Consider the following 20,587-nt stretch of genomic DNA (forward strand, 5'->3'; position numbering starts at 1 on the left):
CGTCACAAACTTGACTTTTTTTTTTGTCTCAGATATAGTGGTATAGCTGTGGCTTTTGTTGATATTTTCTTATAGTACATACTGTTGCTGGTGCTAGCAAGATTATAAAGCTGTCAAGTCTGCGCCATATGGTCTTCATCAAAAGTCAAGATGCACGAAATAGATGTGTTTTCGCTGGAAAGCCTATACACTGCATGAGGCAGTTCGCGTGATGCAGTTTCTATTAATATCAATGTTTACAGCAGAACATTGAACCTGCCTCTTTTAAAAGGAATAAAAAAAAGGCCACGTTCACTGGCGTCATGCCCAGTACCCTGCGTTCACATAGGCACGTGCGGACGTGAGACGCCTCATAGTCGGAAAAAAAAAGCTTTGCGTTTTATTTTTATCGCCAACGAACAGCTGCACGTGCTCTCTGATTATTACCTCTCGCAGTCTTTCTTTAAAACGGTCATATTTTCCGCGAAACATTCGCGCCAGCGATGCACTTCAGGTTGCATTCGAACGTCGAAAGCGGGGATTCCCATTACTGGTCCACACCAGAAAAAAAAAGGGGGGTCTTTTCCCCGTGCCAAATTCACGGCGGGTAAATGGAGACAGAGAATATGAGAGAGAGCAGCCGAGAGGAGAAAAAAATAGATAACCAAGCGTTCTGTCTTGGACTCCTGGTACATTGTAAAGTTAGCAGTAGGGTCTTAACGCCTTGGTTGATAACTTTAGACACGTGCACGTCTAGCTGTTATTAGAGTTCATTTACAAGTTAGAAGTGTGGCAGCTTGGGCTATAGTTGGTATGACATGACCTTAGTTATAGCGCGATAACAGATCGACGACAAAGAGACAAGAAGTCCTTCGTGTCCTTGTCTCTGTGTCGTCGTTCTGTTCTCGCGCTATAATTATCGTCATTTACAAATCCACACCGGGGCATCTGTAGATGTTATGCTTTTAGCGCAGTTCTCTGTATCACTTGAACACAATCTCAGCGAATTAACGGTGGTGCGGAGAATTCTTCCGCGGGGGAAATCTTTGGTCGAGTCACGGTCGTCCAGCTCGTTTAATGGGAAACGTCCGTCGCCGCGAACGTTGTCGCATTTGCACTGCTAGAATTATACTGCTGCCAAGTCATTGCGGATCTATACTTATCAGTGCGTAATAAAAAAAAAGCGGTGTCGAAGCACGCTATAGTTAAACGATCCAGGATGCACTTACGGTAGTTCGCGGTATTTTTGAAGACTTTCTGTATTAGGCGCATCATCCAGCTATAGTTAGGCAACACTAACGACACACCTACGCACTTCATTAGCGGATGCTACGACAAAGAAGACATTCTCTTTTTTTTTTTCGGGAAGCAACGTGTGGAAAGCACCCGTGGAGTGCTAATAGAACAATGTTTTAGTGTTCATTGTTTTACCAGTGGAAAGATGTCGCAACGAAAGCAGTGCCAGTAGACCTTGTGAACACGTACCGACAGCCAATCGGCTGAAGTGTCCAAGATGAATTTTGGTCAGTTGCCGACATCCGAGTTCACGATGCCTCGCAGGGACGTCGTAGGAACGACTTTCAATAACAGTGAGTAACATTCTGTTGTAGAAGACAGGTGCCCTGAAGTCGAGGTTGTGTAGTGTGGAAGTTTGAACGTAATTAGCTAGGACAGAGAATTCAATTAAAACAGAGACTCCTGGATAAAGAAGAAAGAAAGCCACTTTTGAGAGAAAAAATGTGTGACCAAGTATATGAGTGGCCAGTTTTCCTGCTTCGTTTTGCCAACCGTTTTTATTTTTGCTGAGCTATATAACACTCCCTGCAATGATATTCATAGATTCTCTAGCTACACACACACACACACTGCCTTTCATTTTCGAGTAGCATTGCCGAAGCTGCAGCTTTTGGACATCGTATAGTTGTGAGGAAAGCCGTAGCGGAACAACGGCAGTTGCTTCTCAACATGAACACCGATGCCAACTGTGGGCATGTAGGGCGAGAACATCGAAAATGTCCTTGCCTCACTTGCGTCAAGCTTAGGCAGACTTTCCTTTATGAAGAGTGCAACATTCCCACGGTGCGCGTTCCTCCCACATCGTGGGAGTCGACGAGTCAGGTCGCACTCATGCAACGAATGTCACGCTGATTGGCCCAGTGCTGCAGCGCGGGGGTCGAAGTCGAACGCTTGGCTGCTTCCGCAGTCCGTTGGTGTCGGCACCTGCCGCTAACACGGCTCCGTGGAGTGGATTGCATGCTCGCGTGCGTACATATCAGCTGCCTTCGACAGTGTGCTGAACAGTGTATAAGGAATGCCTCGTAAACGCCGATTTATATCTGCCCGTTGCTTACATACCAGCTTGATGGACAGAGTGTACGGCCACATTGAACAATGCCGTGCAGACACTCTGCTGGGCACTTGATGATATTGTTACCTTATTTATCGTTATATACAATGCATACAACGAACGTGTTCATGCTTCTCTTCCGTGCCTCCCATCACAGGCCTTTCCCACCTTGTGTCTCATATGTTTCTTTACCCGTGACAACTCATGTTAGCTGCAATCGAAACGCCCCTGTCTTTACCAGATTTTCGAAGCTTTGCCGAAAGCGATCACCAGTCCTTCGAACAAAATGTTAATTACGCGGCGCTGAGGGTGCGAGTGCCTTGATGCATTGTGGCCAACCAGACTGTCGACCTGGTTAACCTCTCCGCTTTATCTCTCTATCGGATCGGGTGACGAGATGTAGGCGACTTGACATGTTTATGTGGGGTTTAACGTCCCAAAACCACCATGTGATTATGGGAGACACTGTAGTGGAGGGATCCATAAATTTCGACCACCTGCGGTTCTTTAACATACATCGAAAATCTGGGAACATGCGCCTACAGTAGACTTGACATGTTCGTTGAGGTCATTTATGTCAGGCACTTGCACGAAAACACCAAATAAATGCTCTAAATATCTACCATTACTTTATAGACGTCCTATGGGGCTCTACGGCTATATATCATTCATAATGTCCAAGGCGTTGACTTGGTAACTTATTAGCTTGCGAATATATTGTGATGACGCGAACATCGTTGGTGTGCAATAACCTTGTGTTTAGCAGAACGCATCAGCTTTTCAATGTCCCTACTTATGAAATACTTTAATCCATGTTAGGGGTCTGTCGGTCAGCGTAGAACGTATATACAACATTATAGCGTGTCATTGTATTTGAATGGGTACTTTACTTGACGCAACAACTTATGGGCGACGTGACAGTTGAACTATAGTTTATGACGTTCAAAGATAGGACTGCTTAGCTTTATTCGCCACAGTTAGAATCAACGACCTTTCGTCAATTTCACATCTGCTGCGTATGTAACTGCATCCTGTTGCGCCGGAAATATGAGCACTGCGGGTCATCGAAGAACACTGACAGATTAACATAAAAGAAATATGGGTAGGTGTAGCGTCCTGTTATTTACTGGAATAAAAAAAAACAAAACCTGCGCATGGTCGGCACATGTTCTTCGGCGCATCAACGAGCAGAGTTCATTGAATGGCTGTTCCAACGCAGCCGTGTAAACACGCTGAATCATCCAGGTCGGAACCGTCTCCACCGTAAATGCTAAGCTCCGAAATAAAGTAGGCACCTCAGCCGGGAACTGCGCAGGCTGGTTGTTAAGGAGGCGAGTGTGAAATAAACAGATATGGTATAAAAAAAAACAGTGGCGGAAACTATTTAAGCCACCGTGTACAGTTCTTCAGTTGTTACATAAGAGCTGGCTGGTTTGCTAGTTTAGAGAAGAACAGGCCTTTGCAGCATTTCTGGACAACGTGGTTCGATGTATTGCATTCTGTGACACATCAGAAAGTGAACTCACGAGGTCAGCAAACACGTGCAGTTGGGGAATTTGATATGCGATTAAATAAAGAGTTACTGCATGTGGACTTTTCTGTTGAGAAATACGTAGTGTAACCCTACGAGATGCACTCAAAACGCAAAACTGTATACTGTAACTAATGAACGAAATTTTTTAACGTTTAAGTGTAAGCGATATGTATTTTTGGCATTATACCGTTGTTTCTCCTTGCGTTTCGCGACCTTTACTTATTGACAAGATTAAAATGCTTGAACCGGAAACGATTGGCCCTTTTGTCCAAATATTAACTCAGGATTTCCTCATCTACCAGTATAGCTGTTATGGTTTACATTGAGCGAGTAGCACGTACTTGGGCTTGCGTAGTGGAAGACACTTGAATTACCAAAAGTCGGTAGGAAATCATGACCAAGAACAGAAAGAAATGCTGTTCCTTGTGTCACGAGGATGAAGAGCTTTATTACGCAGCAACCATTTAGTTCGCGCTGATAATATGCCACCACCACCATCATCATCATCATCATCATCAGCCTGACTACGCCCACTGCAGGGCAAAGGCCTCTCACGATCTGCCAATCAACTTGGTCCTGGGCTTTCTGCTGCCACGTTACACCTGCGAACTTTTGAGTCTCATCAGTCCACCTAAATCTCTGTCTCCCCTTCATGCGTCTGCATTCACTATAGGAATTCAGTTAGTTACCCTTAATGACCAGTGGTTATCCTGCCTACGTGCTAAAGTAGGTGGGCATGGCGCATGTCCATTTATTCTTATTGATTTGAACTTTGATGTCCTTAACCCTGGTTTGATTGATTGATTGTTTGATTGTTGTGGGGTTTAACGTTCCAAAATGACCATATGATTGTGAGAGATGCCGTGTGTGGAGGGCTCCGGAAATTTCGACCACCTGGGGTTCTTTAACGTGCACCCAAATTTGAGCAAACCAGCCTATTTTCGCCTACATCAAAAATGCAGCCGCCACAGCCGGGATTCGATCCCCCGACCTGCGGGTCAGCAGCCGAGTACCTTAGCCACCACGGTGGGGCTAGCCCCGGTTCGTTCCCTGACCCACTCTGCTCTCTTCTTGTCTATGAAAGATAATATGCCACGGACACCTATATAAAGGTAACGCACAATGTCATCAGCCTATATCAGCACGTTATTATAGCCTCACAGCTGGCACAATTGAAGAACCTGACGGCAAGCCAGATTTTCGATCTAGCCTGCGTGAATAGACCACATCGGCTGATTACCGACCTCGCTCAAAGAAGTGAAGTCTATATGTTCAATTTATCCGCGAGGATATCTGTTTATTCCTTGAATATGCAGCATGACCCACCTAGTCTTTCACTCTGTCCCTAAAAACAAGAACGTTGTGAGTGTGAGGGTGAATTAAGGTTCGTGTGTTGCGCACTGATTTTATATACGTGAATGTCTACCCGAACTTCCACCTCTGAAAGTATATGGCGGGGTCATTCGTGCTCTGTGAGCTGAAGGATTCGGCGTCCCGCTTTGAATGCCCTCGACTCGGCCGAGAAATTGCCTGCAGCCACCGCCCCCGCCGTCTTCACCTGGAAATTATCCGCGTTCGAGTTTTTTTCCCCTCCGCACCCTTGACCCAAACCCAACCTTGGTGCTGCCGTTCTTTTCGTGCGGCCTTTTGCGTCGCCAAGCACTGGTGAGTGGAAGGCCCATTGTGGACCTAAGTAGGGGCGGTCACTGCTCTTTGTGTGCTTAGCTTCACGCCAGCTGGATTAGTCACGTATACACAAACACGGCCGTCTCGTGCTATATGCACTTCCGAGAAAGTAGAAACACAGGCAATGTCTGGCTGGCCGTTACGAGAGAGCTCAAGCGTGTTAAATTAGCTGAACCGAGAGTCTGTTGCCTGCACAAGTTGCTACAATCAAGTCGTTCCACGATGGGACCCGATTGGGCGATGAGTGAGCGAGAGTTCCAACAAAATGAAATTAATTTTTCTTGTGATGCAACGTAAGCCGATTCAATTGTGTAGCCGTAGCTTGGCTACTGTCCTTGAACCACTTCTTGTTTTGATGCACCGACGTGATAAGTTCGTGCGGGACCATTTATTAGTTCGTTTCTTTGTAATGAGACCCCGTTAGAGCAAAGAACAATGCAATGTACTCACGTTTCATCACATGACCGGTGTGACGTCATTGACAAGTGCTGCCTATAAGCACAGACACGCACCGTCATGAGCACGAACGATGGGACTATTTCATCATCGCGTGCAACGCGTCATCCGAGTGCCCCTTTGTAGATGGTGCGCAGTGTGCACCGATGACGTGACGTGCGTGATAGTAAAATAACTACAACACAAGCAAACTGTGCATGTTCAGAGCACGGCCTGATATAGGTATACGCCTATCTGATACTGCACGCGCTTCCATGCTCACGACTGTATGCGGAATGCATATTTGATAGTAGTACAGATGAATTGCTTGATATGTGGGGTTTAACGTCCCAAAACCACGATATGATTATGAGAGACGCCGTAGCGGAGGGCTCCGGAGATTTAGACCACCTTGGAGTTCTTTAACGTGCACCCAAATCTGAGCACACGGGCCTACAACATTTCTGCCTACATCAGAAATGCAGGCGCCGCAGCCGGGATTCGGTCCCGTGACCTGCGGGTCAGAGCAGCCGAGTACCTTACCCACTTGACCACCACGGTGGGGCTTAGTACAGATGAACAAAGCACAGATTAATTGGAAATGAACAACGTGTGTACAGGGCAGCACTCGTCCTGTCCACCCTGTGCGCTTTCCGTCTTCGTCTCTACCGCTGCGCCGATCATGCAAGCATTCCAACAAGCGGAACTTTCCATTCAAATGTCGTACAAATGAGTTAGATAATCGTTGCCAGTGGCTTCAGCCACAGTACGTGACAGAACACATGCTTGAAGGAGCGAGTGTGCTTATCGAGAAGAGCATATAAAACGCGCAATGCTGCGGTGCACATCTTATAACGAGTACTTGTAAAATCCACGGTGTGCCGCGGCGTAACACGTAAAAGACAAAATGTACTTACCAAGTAAATCGACGAATTAGTTAACCTTTTGTTTGCTCGTTCTCTGTCGCAGACGTGGAAAAGGAGTGCGCCTCCCTGGAGAACGTGCCCTCCAACCTGTACGAGTCTGTGTGCGTCCCAGGTCTGGACGAGTTCTTTCAGCAGGGGGGAAGCTTTCCGATGCCGGAGCAAAAAGTCACGCCTGTCATGAATGGAGCCGCAGCGCCCACTTCGCAAGCCTACATCGACGGTAAGTGAAGGCGTGTCAGTTCTGGACTTCGTTGCGTCACGGCCGACTCTAACTGAACCGCTGTTGGACTGCAGATGCGCGGCTGTCGTCTCTGATAACCGAGGGAGATAAATTAAAAAAAAAACTGCGGTGGTTCGTGCTTGCACATCATCCGTGTCGCTTGGCTTGAATCGCTATCGGAGTTGTTAATCTTTTGCCGCCAACGAAAATTGCATACTCATACTGGGTGAACTACTTATCTTTTGATAAGCAAAGGATGAGTGCAGTCATCAACTTTAGCGAATTGATAACAGGTAAGGCTGCATCTAATACTGCTACACGAATTGAAGAGCTTAACGACTCGGGGCGAAAAAGAGAGAGAGAGGAGATGAACAACAAGAGAGAAGGCAGGGAGGTTAACCAGGCACATGCCCGGTTTGCTACCCTACGCTGTGGGAATGGGAAGGGGGCATGAAGATGAGAGGGAGGGGAAAGAGAAGAAAAAGAGAGAGAAAAATTAGGATTGTCAGTCAATCGGCTGGCGCGTATGCAGCGGTGGCACTACACAAAAGTTAAAGGCTGTCACGTAGGCCTGTAGTCCTCAAAGAAGAGAAGAAGCGAAAAAAGAAAGGACACCCATGGGACTCGTTTCATGCCACCCATTTTCTTGTCTTTGCGCGTTTATATTTATTTAATGCATCTTGCTCACGCAACTTTCAGCATACGTTGCCATGAACAGCGAATATGTACCCTGCAATCTTCGATGCAGAAAATCGGTGGCGCGGAACGCTGAAAGGAAGCCCGGTTTACTGGAATGCACGGCGTTGTAGTACCATGCGGTCTGGTCATTCGGGGCAGTCACTTCCGCTGCGTCTAATTAACGCACTTATCCGGGGCGGGCACTTTTTGAAACAAATCCCTGGATAAGCGTCTCGCCCTCGTGAGCCGACCAGAGGTCGCATATAGCGCGTCAAGGATCTGTAGGAAGGGAGTGGGAGGAGCTGCTCCCGTAATGGAGCCCAAAAGGCGACTTCCTCCTCCTGTTAGCGGCGCGCGTAGTGTAGTCTCACTTCCGCCGCTAATTACAGCTTCCGGTTCCAGCGTTATGCGTACGACTCCTCCCTTTTTTTCTAAAAGGGGGGGTCATAGCGGGCAATCGAAAATGACCGACTGATTCGCACGCGCGCCACCGCCACGGATCAGCGGACGCAAGCAGAGGCGATGCGAGGAGCACCCCGAGATCCTGAAGTGTGCCCGCTCTACTATGACGTCATTGGAGGCAAACCTCGTGATGCGGGGTCTCGGCTTGAGACACGTGACACGAGGCTGACAACGTAAGGACGTCTTTTTTTTTTTTTTTTTTTTTGCTCCTAGCTTCGGAAACAGAGGTGTGCCTAGCGGATGCACGGGCCCGTGGGCTCGCATCCCATTGCGTGGTTTCTTCTCGCACAACGGGATGGTGCAGCCTCCTCCTCCTCTCTCTCTCTCACTCCTGGCTCACCTGTTGTTGCGGTGGTGAGCCGGTCGCTTTCTACCGGAAACGCGCGGTTCTTTTCTCCCCTCCACGTCTCGCTGTCACTCGCTGTCCGCTTTTTTTCTTCCCGTCTTCTTCTTTGTTGTCGCTTCTGATCTTTCCTCCTTTTCTATATTTTGTTGTCGCTGGGTGGAGTATGCTGCGGCATTTCTGAGCTTCTTCGTGTTCGCTCTGCCACTAGCGGAGCCGCCCTTCGGGTGTTTGTTTTCGACCCACGTTTTCTTTTATTTCTTCGCGGGGCTCTCCTGTTCGCGACATACTTCCTGCCCCCCCCCCCCCCCTTTCGACCATTTCTCGTCTTTCTGTACGTGACCAAACATGAAAGCAGAAAGAAAAGTAATGTTCGTTTTTGTTTCGATTGCTTTCCGACAATTGCGGGCGTTTTCCTAGTTCCACCACGGTTAGAGCACTCGTCTTAGGTGAGGACTTCCAGAAGTACCGAAAAAAAAAAAAGTTCGCTTGATTAGTTGGTGATCATTCTTGTAGACCCTTTTCAGGTGACGCTTAGGTGTCTCTTGCCCGCGTTTAGTTACTTTGCCCTTCAGAGTTTTGCCGAAGAGCTTGTTGCTTTCTTAGCGCAGTATCTGCGTTTGTATTACTTTTTTGCGTGTTGGTTTGATTTCTGATGCAGCCTTCAGTCACGTTCATTTACATGCTTTTTTCTGCTCCTTTTATTTAACTGGGTGGTTATACTGCTCTCAATAACCGAAGCGGTTTCCGGCGGATGTTTGTGTTGAGAGCCGCACCAGTGTCGCATGAGGTTTTCCCGGGTCTCGGGTCAATCCTCTCCCGACGCGTTCCACTGACAAGTGTGCTCTTCCACTGATACGCCCAGCGACCAGCGTATAGTGTCATGCTGATTAAGAAATGCAGCATGAAGAGTACTCGTTGGACGTGAGCTGAACTTTTTTCTACAGACGTACGCTAACTATTACATGTTATCAGGAAAGACCGATAGGTAAGATAACGATTAGTAGCGAGAAGTTAATCTCTCAGCAGTGCTTCGTCTGTCGTGTTTATTACTCCCTTTCACCATTGTCAGTCTTAGGTATCGTTTGTTGCGTGATTCATAGGGTTTAACGTCCCGAAGCAGTTCAGGCTACGAGAAATGCTGTAGGGAAGGACTTCGGATAATTTCAGTCGCGTGGGGTTCTTTAACGTGCACTTCAATTACTCAATGTACGGGCCTCTAGCAATTTACACCCATATAAATGCTACCTCTCTCCCTCCTCCCCCTCTGCTGGTACCTAATCTTTCGTATCAGAAGCTAAGCACCATACCCACTGGACCGTCGCACGGATGAACGATATGGTGTCACTCAACGAACAAAGCAAAAATTTACGACAAAAAAAAACTACAACACTTTTTTTTTTTTTTGCGCCTGCATGAATGCGTGCTTCATCGGGTACATGCGAAAATTCACCACCGTCTGTGCTCAAGTACAGACTGTTGGCTTTTTTTCTTAGAGCGGTGACAAAGCTGGACTGCAGCTCTCTGCAGCTTTCTGCGTCACAGCCCCACCGTATTTCCCCACAGAGATCCTATCTAGAAAATCCCCGTGATCTACTGCCGCTCGTGTGGCTATCGGTGCCAGATCCGTCTTCGAACCTGCGGAGATCGTCACTCAGCTCTTCGCACTTTTTTTTTCCACTCTACGCAAAAAATTGAGAAGTGAGCAGGCGAAATGGGCGACACCGTCAGTCAGGGCAGGCCGCGGTATCCCACAAAGGCGTCCGAACCTGCGAGATGAGGCTTTGCCGCTTCTCGCCGGCGTGTATATGCTGGTCGCACCACACCTGCACTGCAAACACGAGGGCGGTCGGCGATAGCGGCACTGGCGAGACCTCCCGCCTCTTCTCCACTGCACCTTTGGCCACGGGGGCCGACGAGTGGTTTGCGATCCTCGGTTTGTCGGCTTTGCGGAGCGCGAATTTTCCACTATGGTATATGTGTTGGCCTATAGCTCGCTTGGGGCGGGCGATGGCGCATGCGCGTTGCGTCTTCCATCAGTGAGAAGGTTCTGTCTGGTGCGAGCAGACCATCTTTGTTTCCGGCCGAGATAACCACACGTATAGAAGTGGTCCCATGTACGCCTCCACATACCGTGTTTTCTCCAACTCATAGACTTGCGATGGGGGCTGGAAGGAGATGTGCAGGGGGGGCACAAACCCAGCCCCATGCATTGGGGAAGGGGCGAGATGGGGCCGAAAATTCAGCCCCATACATCAACATCGCCCCCCTCTGAAAGGAAACCCTGCGCACGGTTATGGCCCTAGTGGTAACGTCCCCTCCTGCAGTGCCGAGAAATGAAGATCAGCTGGTTTTGAGTAAATTTCCTCGGGCCAAATACTGGAAACAGAGACAGTGGGATTGGGCGTGTTGGTATAACATAATAAAGGGTGCTTACCAGCGCAAACGACAGGGCAGTAGGGGAATGTAAAAACGAACAAAGCATTTCTCTAAAAGAATATAAATGGTAACGCTGTGTTTGCGTGCACCTTATACGAACGACCACTGTTCCCTTTACCTCATTCGCCAATCATGATAATTACACATCCATACAGTTCTAAGGACCAGGTGGCCTGTAATTTATCTCGTATAGTATATTTTACGATTGTTGAACCTGGGCATTTTCGGTGTATAATCACCGGAGGAAGTCCGTATATAGCGGACACAGGTTATTCACTCTGTTTTCGCACGATTCATCCGCATATTCATCGGAATTCCCAAATCATGCGCTGGAGGCTTCACTGGCTGGGCCATACGACACGACTAAACCCCTCCCCGATTCATTATCGCGATTCCTCAGCACACATGTGGCTGTTCTGCTGGCTCGGCTTTCCAGAGATGTGACAATGTGTGTGTTAGTCATTGAGATAGGATATACGTCAGCTTAGGCCTACTTACACTTCTGGGGGTTTTTCTTTTCTTCTTTTAACAAACATTTTGAACCAACCACCTGAGGTAATTTCTTGGTGCTCAGTACGCCCGTTATGTTCCCCACCTGGTATCCGATGTCATTGGATTCTATTACCGGCAGCTCGCGGTATCGAATCTAAGGCACAGCGGCCGCAGATTCGATGGAGGCGAAAGTGATTATTATTATTATTATTATTATTATTATTATTATTATTGATTCCTTTAGCACTGAGAGATCCAGGATCCCCTGCCTGCTTCGAAAGTTTTCTAAGCATTAAAAAAAACAACGAAACAGAATGTTGATGTTTTCTTTCCTTTGAAAGTATGGGCTCAAAAATTTTCGGAATTCCTGCAGCGTTGCTGTGTTAACCAGGTGCCAGAATTGCGATCGTCACTTGAACTGCGTTGCGAACGTGTGGTGCTGCCTGTATAGCAATCTGGCACGTGCCAAACTGGCAGCTTTCGCGAATGCCAATGCCAAAGGTCGAATCGTATAGGGAAATCATACCACGCTAAAACAAACGGAAAGCACAGTTCTCCCAGTGTTGAGCCGTATTCAGAATTCGAATACGGTGATGATAGGCAGCCCCTGGAATAGAAAGAAAAGATGAGACAACGCAAGGCGAGGCGATGAGGAACAAAAAAAAATATGAAAAAAAAACAAATGAAAAACTTTGGTGCTTCCGCACGCACTTTTGGCTTCGAGCTCGTAAAATATCCTCAGTAGAAACTCACAGTTGACCTCAAGACACATAATTTACTATTGCAATTTCGTCACTGTGCTGGAATTTATGGCCGAAAGTGAAGCTGACAGAATCATCAGAGCGGACAGTAAAAATGCATTTGCAGAGAGAAAGTTAGGGGGGACGAAGCAAAGCAACCAGTGTATGGCAAGAAACAAGCCTACCGAGCAAATGACGTAATGACCTTGCGACATACGCGTTGCCTGCAGGCGGGCTGAAGTTAAGAAACGCTTTTCCAACCGGGGAAAAATAAGGCACGGCTCCAGTGAGTCCGAACTGGTCCGCTGGGCAGTCCGACGCCGTCGCCTTCTCTACCCCCCCTCCCCCCCCCGTCATCTTATTTTTGCTTCTTTTTCTTGCTATCTTGCGGACTTGGTGGCCTTGTCGGCGCGTGGCGGTGGCAGCAGGGTTTCTGCCGCTCCTTAGCTCTATTAGCCGTTTTGAAGAACGACATGATTTTCTATGCATTTCTATATTTTATTCTGTTATTTTATTGCTTTCTGGCTTTACTATGTACGAGTGAGGCGCTGAAACTCGGTGGTAAACACATTTTCCACGTTCGTTCTGTTCTCCAGTACGAAGACAATTGCCATTTTGCCTTAATCTAGCTGCTGTTCCTATTTATATTTTCCCCTTGTCTCCTTATGTGTTCCAGTAGGTTTCCACCGGGGCAAGGACACGAGAACACATTAGTCATGATAGGCGTTTACGTACGGTGTATCATTTGTCGTTCGCGTCGTCGTTTCGGGGTATCGTGGTGGATTTCGTGCAATAGCTGATCGCTATAGAGTTGTTGTGACCAGTCACACGGATCCAGAATATCACTTCTGCAGACGCTATCCATCAGAAAGGTTTCTTCGCTTCGCCGTGAGCCTTAAGCACAAGTGCACAATTTCTCTCATCTATAAACGATTCCCCTGATAAAAGTTTCACCATCATCCCCTGAGGTAAACATTTCGCGCGTTGTACTTGGAACTAACACCAGGAAAGCATTGATAATTCCCGGTACACGAAACTACCGTCACTGAAATCGACCATTATGCATTGCTGGAAGTGAGTTTACCATGGCGGTTTGTGTTGTTTTCCCGCTATCGCTGAGAAAATTGCGGGCACGCGAATGGCGCGATTCGGCTGTTTCGTGCCATCCTTGAAACCGTTTGCCGCCTCGAATAAAAGTGTATAAGAATGCAGATACAGTATCAAGGCTACAACGCATACGTACGGAGCTTATGACTCACGCGAGAGTGATAGACGCCTCGCAAAATATGGCCAGAGCGAGATATGGTTTGCGCGGCGATAGTTTTTATACAGACACCTCGCGCTATGCAGCGTTGTGGCACTGCAGGCAACCGCGTAAAGCTTCAACGCATAGCAATGCAGAGTGGTTCCATTGCATGCAGACAACGCCGTTCTCACGGCTGCAAACAGGGCTCGGACGGTAGCTGATTTGGATCGATGAGTGAGGCGGGTTGTGTTTGTGCCTCTCTACGCGTTTTCTCCTCTTTCTCGGCCCCGTGAATTTATAGCCGGTACCCGCGGTCCCTCTATCCCAGGCTTCCGCGGGCCCTAAATTAGCCCCGTTCCGTTGTTTTTCGCCACGGCCGGACGAATGCGTTTCCTTTTTCCCGCGCTGATTTCTGTTCGTCGCGCTTGCCACCTGTTGCGCGTGCGTATTTATGACGAGACGGGCTTGGACTGCACGTTTTCCTTCTTCCGATTCCTTTCGCCGTGAGATCGTTCGTGGCCGCTGCTGTATACGTAGGGCTGATTTCTCCGAATTCCGGTGGCGCAAACGTGCTTATACGGCACATTTCGGATGCCGCCATGTCGACCTACCCGCACCGCTTAGACACGTGTGCCGCGATTTTTTAGAGAAACATCGCCTTTCTGTCATTATCCCGCTCGTCTTTAGAACTTGGCTCACGGTATAGACAATAGAGACACATAGGCAAAAAAGCGTTTATTTGTGGATTAGAGCGTGGAGGAGGGAAATGTTCCCTTTCTTCTCCTTGAGGTGGGCGCCTTCTTCGTTTAGGAATGAGTGGCTTTGGTTTTTACGGCTACTATGGTGCAATCAGTAAAACGAACACTTTCTGTGTGAACAATCTTCTAACTTTATAACGCGTTTAACCTTATTCTCGATCGCGATGCAGAATGCGCAAACTTAAAAAAAAATGCAATCAAACAAGAGCATGGCTGAATGATGGGTTGTACGTAGCAATCGTGCAATGTACGCATTATTGGTGACCAGTTTTTTTTTTTCTCTCTCTCTCTCTCTTGCACGGAATGAGATGCGTGCGAAAGCTCGTTCATTCTTTCTAAGCATCCTGCGTTGACGAAGTAACGCCAGGTCCTTATACTCATTCCCGATCAGACCCCGCCGCGGTGGTCTAGTGGCTAAGGTACTCGACTGCTGACCCGCAGGTCGCGGGTTCAAATCCCGGCTGCGGCGGCTGCATTTCCGATGGAGGCGGAAACGTTGTAGGCCCGTGTGCTCAGATTTGGGTGCACGTTAAAGAACCCCAGGTGGTCGAAATTTCTGGAGCCCTCCACTACGGCGTCTCTCATAATCATATGGTGGTTTTGGGACGTTAAACCCCACATATCAATCAATCAATCATTCCCGATCAGAAGCCGCCGGGCATCGAGTTGGGATTAAAAAAAAAAAAAAAAACGTCGCGAGGTTCGTTCCGAGGGTTGAATCATGCTCGTCGAAGTTCCCGAGAAGGGGGAGTTTTGCTTTGTGTGCGTGCGCCCGAGCGCCACACGTGATTCAGCGCTTTGCCAGTGATGGGAGTCAGTTGCCCAATATGTGTCGCGCAAGCAAGACGCCGTGCGCACTGACCGGTGGCCAAGGCGCTCGTCGTCAGGGGCAGCGGAGCATGTTATGGCGGCGGAGACCGCTTTTCTCCGGACCCCTGCGTCGCCGCACCCGACCGTGGGGGCGAGCACTACAGTCTTCGAGAACAGAGCTCGCCTCGGTTTCGAAATGGAGTGGTCCCTTTGAAGCACTGCAGCCGAATTGGCTACTGCGGTGTAGCCATAGTCGTGCCCGGGACAGGCTGCGGAGGCGGGGGACCCTTTGCCTCCGCCTACTGTCAACTTGCTCCACCACGCTGACCGCGCAATTTCGGTCTCTCATGAAGGGCCACCAGGCTGCCTCAAAAGAGCACGGACATTATCTGAATGCATGCGTGACCGTTTGTTCACCGTGAAGGCGGTGGAGAGCGCGGCCGGCCGCTTGAGGACTTATGGATGCTGCGGGCGGTGGCACCACCTTGCGGACTTTTTTCATACTTTTCATCAAGTCATTTTGATTCCATTATTAATTTTTATAGCTGAGTTGTTATTGAAAGTAGAAATGCTCGGAAGTGTCCTGTACACACATTTTATTCTTACTAAGCGAATAGCATTCATGTCTTGGGCGGATATACGCTACTAGTAGGCATTCTGCGTGTGTATGCGTAATTTATATATTGCGCACAATTTTTGGGGCGAAGCTCTTAAAAGCGTCGGTCGTGTGTCCCCTGTATGTAGTGGCCACCTCTCGCTTTAGTCCTTGGAATTTCCGTTGGGGGGCGGCACTTGTATATGATGAATATAAGATGAAAAGGTGCGAGGTGGCAGTACTTGGAGTGTTTCTTCACTAGATGGACGGACGGGCAGACTTAGACAGGCAGACATCCGGACAGACGACAGACAGACGGATAGATGGACAGGTGGACGGAAGGATGGACATACATACATACATATATACATACAGATGGACGCAAGCACGGACGAACAGACGGGCGCAAGCACAGACGGAAATATACAAGCATGGAGGGACGGATAAACGTTTCGCCCCACTCATCATCACTTACTGCATGGATATGCTGTGATTTTTTTCAATGCTATCAGCATTGGCATCTGTAAATTGCTAAGAGGAGTTCGGGGCTTGGCAGTAGGTCAAGATTTGCAGGACATCCTATTATCTAGTGTATGCTGAAGTTGGCCATGCGCTGAAGCATGTTCCTATACTTCCAAGTGCTGCCATTCCAAACACTCGTGTCAAAGACACACAGAACGCGACCTGGGTGCCATCAGGCACCTGTGAAAGTTTTCCCCAACGTCAACAGCAAACTTTTTCCGTGATTCTCATGCATTCAAGGCTTTCATGCTTTTCATGTACAGTTGGCCAGCCTGTCATACTCAAGCTCACATAGCGATTTGGTCAAACATATTAACGTAAAGGATTATGGCTCACTTCATTTATTTTTGTTTTGATAAAACAGAAACGTAAAGGACTAACTGATATTCATATGCTGTGCTGACGCTATATAGACAGCGAAAGCATTGAACATTGATGCATGTCACTGTGTGGATGCATCAATGTTCAGTCCCTATGAACTTCTGTCTTCTGTCCTTATGAACTCAATATTTTACGTGACGAAGTTCTGCATATAATGTCTTTGTACTGGAGGCAAAGTAGCAATTTTTATGGAGTTGATTTTTTATTCAGTGAATTTTCTTTGAAATATAGCGCGAGTAGCAAGTTTACTTTCTGGTACATTGTGCGGACAGTATGGTTATAAATGAAAGGGTGTGCGTCACATAGGCTTTCATGAGCTTTATTGTGCGATTCTACATCACAGTTATTGAACCTTTGGTTCTCCCGATTATTTTAGGTCATTTCACGTATTCAGGTATAACTGTCCCCTGTTCGAAACCTTAGTGAAGTGTGGTGCTGTTTCGTACAAAAACGTTCACAGTACAGATCTCATGAGTCTGCAGTTGCCCGACAGAAACACAGTTCTTTTCCACATTTGTGCAGGAGGCTACAACCACATAAGCGAGAGCCTTCACACGTTGAACGACATGAACCAGGAGGAGATGGCGCTTGGTGGCCACAATTCCTATGACGAGTCCCAGGAGTACGGGCTCGAGACACCTCAGTCGCACCCACCCTACTTGGACTCAAGTCCGGAGTTCTACCCTTCTACGTCCGCTGTTGTGCACGAATCAAAGTTCCAGCCCGCATACACGACAAGCAAGGAGTTTTCCAGGCGTAAGTGTTACTGCCATTTCACTGGCCCAGTTTTTGAATTGGCGAACTGACCCCCAAAAGTTGTATGGGTAACATTGACTTCCAACATGCCTCGCCGTCTTTAAGAGAGACTTATCCAAAATGACAGTAACTTTGAAGGTTATATGGGTAATATTGCCTTCTACATGCCGCGCCGTCTTCAAAAGAGACGTATTGTAAACGACAATAACTTTGAAGGCAATAGGCTTTCTTCTGCCAGTAACATTTTTTTTAATAGAAAAATAACTGTTGGTCTATATGGTTTCACGTTTAGAAGAGGTAAATCAGAGCAACAAAAGAAAATGGACAAAACAAACACAAAGACAAGTGTTTATGATTGTTTACTTGTGTCAGTTGAGATTTGTTAGGCTCATTTGCACCTGACACACACTGCCTGACACACATGGAATTGATGCTTAAGAGGATCATCAAGATGTATGCGTATATTGCACTTAGGTAATAATGAGAGACACGCTTGTACTTCAAATGATTGTTCTTCGCTGCACCATGAGATGTGGACCGCATGACCGCATATATATGATATCAATAAATTATTTTATTATATAAAAGAACTGCATTAGATTCTAATGGGACTGATGAACCAACCTAGTGAGATTTGAGAAGTGTAACTTTGAACGGACATAGGAGCTACATATGCCAGGAAAAGAAAACGTACCACACACATCTTAGCCGATGTTCTTTCACGCACATAGGTAAGTATCTACTGTAGAATATGCGTACCATCACCAACCTTCACAAACGTGACATTATTTGACTGTTTGATGACATTTCCACTTTCCCAGCTCTCAAGAGCAGCTCTCAGTTCTTCTACTGATGCTCGGTTTCTAATGTTGCCTACGTTTCTATTCCCCAAATCCAGCGAGGTATTCTCATCATGACATGGGCCTCCCCGAGCGCTATCCGGGTGCCCATCACTACGAGCCACCCTTCCAGACGGTGCCCACGGCCGTTCAAAGCGCTGCTGACCACTGGGCAGCGGCCGCCGCGGCCCACCAGAATGGCGTGGCAGCTGCCGCCGCAGCCGCAGCCGCAGCCAACGGCGGTGTGCCACCGCCGCACCACCATCACCACCCATCGTCATTTGGACCTTTGCACGGGCTTCGCGTCGACGGTCCTCTGGCCCACCTGAGCCCTGGTGCGTTGCAGCGATCGCACCTCGGCGCCGGCGGCGACAGCAAGCCTGTCATCCAAGCGGCCGTTTTAGCAGGTTATTCTGGTGTGTCCTTGGACTAACCCTCGCCGTTCTGCTTGCTCGTGGAAGCGATAAAGTCAGGCGATGTTTCTGCCTCACATCTTTTTCACTAGATGTGGTTAGATAATGCAATTTATTATTTCTAATTGTTCTGTACATTGAGCGAGAGAAACTCATCCATGTTGCAACTCTTGGACTAATACCTTAGGCTTACCTAAATTTTTTAGGGTAAATACTAACTGAAAAACTATGCGCTCTATACTGATTGATTGATATGTAGGGTTTAACGTCCCAAAACCACCATATGATTATGAGAGACGCCGTAGTGGAGGGCTCCGGAAATTTTCGACCACCTGGGGTTCTTTAACGTGAACCCAAATCTGAGCACACGGGCCTACAACATTTCCGCCTCCATCGGAAATGCAGCCGCCACAGCTGGGATTCGAAGCCGCGACCTGCGGGTCAGCAGCAGAGTACCTTAGCCACTAGACCACCACGGCGGGGCATATGCGCTCTATACTGTTGGTTAGATTAAATTTATACCCTTTTCTGGCAAATAATATGTCTCTGGTAAATTATTGCTGCCATTGAAAATAACCAAGACATATATTGTAAATATCATAGAATTCTTGCTGGCTAGTGATTTTTGAAACTACTTTTGTGGGGCAGTATCTCAAGAAAATTAGGCATACTTATTGCTCTGTGGCCTCTGAACATTAAAGAGAAGCTATTTTTACCCTACGTCAACATTTTGTATTTTTTCACAAAGACAATAAGATAAAGTTTCACTCTGTAATAACTTTAAATGACATTTTGCTAGAAACCTAACAAAGAATCTGCTTTGTGAAATCAGGTAAAAAATTGCGCTGAAATAGAAAGGACACCACAAAGAAGGAACACTTAAACAGATCGAGCGCAATCTGTTTAAGTGTTTAAGTGTTGCGCTCGATCTGTTTAAGTGTTCCTTCTTTGTGGTGTCCTTTCTATTTCAGCGCAATTTTTTACCTGAATAGAATGAACCAACTAGCCCCTCAAGACGTCCTGTGAAATCACATGTTATTGATAGTCATGGGCCCCTAAGCTAGTTGATTTGTTCAGAGAGATACAGTATATCTTCTTTGTGAACAAAGACTTGTACACCGAGCTAAAGCGTAAAGGTTTGCAGCAATCTCAATCTGTTGAAAATAATGTGCTTACATAGATCTTAGATTCAGTACAGCCCCGGTATGAATGACAATATTATGCTTTAATTAGGTATAATAATTGCTTAATAAATGACTTCTTATTGTTTTAGCTCAGGTATGTCTATTTTTGCATGGCCAGAGATCTATTTCGGCTGTCCCCTTTATATGTGCACATTGTGAAACAGTTTGTAGAGCGCTTATTACATTTTGTCACTCAGGCATGCACCCACCTTAGAGCTTCGCATTTCTTTTTACTGCAGTGTTTGAAGGCCCTTTGCTTTTGTGCATGGCTTTAGCTGTAAATGGAATGCTACATGGATGAACTTTGCTCTTGGCTCTGCTTTTTGAAGCATTTTTCACTTGGTATCTTCTTGCCTTCGAAATTTGTGCTTGTAAATTCTCCTTCCCGCTTCCCGCTTCCATAGCAAACAGAATGGTGTTGAAGTGACTCAGAATGATGCTGTGAATCCCAGGCTGATTGCAAAGATATTGCGCTTGTACTGTTAGAAATTTTGTGCTAAAAACTTCGGCAAACATTTTTCATAAAGGCAAACTCGTGAATTATCAAATATCTGTGGTTGGGCAACAATATAGCAACAGGCTGAGTCACTTCTACTGTCGTTCTAACTCACACCGTGTCATGACGTTTAATTACTGATCACCAAAATTGTTGTGCTTCACATGCATTAAAGTTTGAGGGCTACTCGAACAAATTTGAGTGTGCTAAAATATGCATTATTATCTTGTCAGCATCATAAGATTAGGAAGACTGATAAGATATCGAAATTAGCGAATAATGTAAGATAGGCCAAGTTGATTATCT

The 20,587-nt window shown here is 47.0% G+C and overlaps 1 protein-coding gene and 1 long non-coding RNA gene across 6 annotated transcripts in view; one reads left to right on the top strand and one right to left on the bottom strand.

Annotated features, from left to right (window-relative positions):
• The window catches only part of LOC119171765 (uncharacterized), a 42,061-nt gene extending 35,025 nt beyond the window's left edge, over nucleotides 1-7,036 (bottom strand). Inside the window, exon 1 of the long non-coding RNA XR_005109889.2 lies at nucleotides 6,899-7,036. This is a non-coding gene — a long non-coding RNA (uncharacterized LOC119171765). The remainder of the gene's footprint in view (nucleotides 1-6,898) is intronic.
• The window catches only part of LOC119171764 (ETS transcription factor pointed), a 198,151-nt gene that overhangs the window by 173,901 nt on the left and 3,663 nt on the right, over nucleotides 1-20,587 (top strand). For 3 of the 5 annotated variants that reach the window (XM_037422593.2, XM_037422598.2, XM_037422596.2), the window contains 3 exons: nucleotides 6,951-7,127; nucleotides 17,116-17,349; nucleotides 18,248-18,604. In XM_037422593.2, coding sequence (XP_037278490.1) covers nucleotides 6,951-7,127; nucleotides 17,116-17,349; nucleotides 18,248-18,604 — 768 coding nt within the window. The remainder of the gene's footprint in view (nucleotides 1-6,950; nucleotides 7,128-17,115; nucleotides 17,350-18,247; nucleotides 18,605-20,587) is intronic. The other 2 variants (XM_037422594.2, XM_037422595.2) reach the window with 2 other exon arrangements.

Source organism: Rhipicephalus microplus, chromosome 4 (genome assembly GCF_043290135.1).
Source record: "Rhipicephalus microplus isolate Deutch F79 chromosome 4, USDA_Rmic, whole genome shotgun sequence".
NCBI lineage: Eukaryota > Metazoa > Arthropoda > Arachnida > Ixodida > Ixodidae > Rhipicephalus > Rhipicephalus microplus.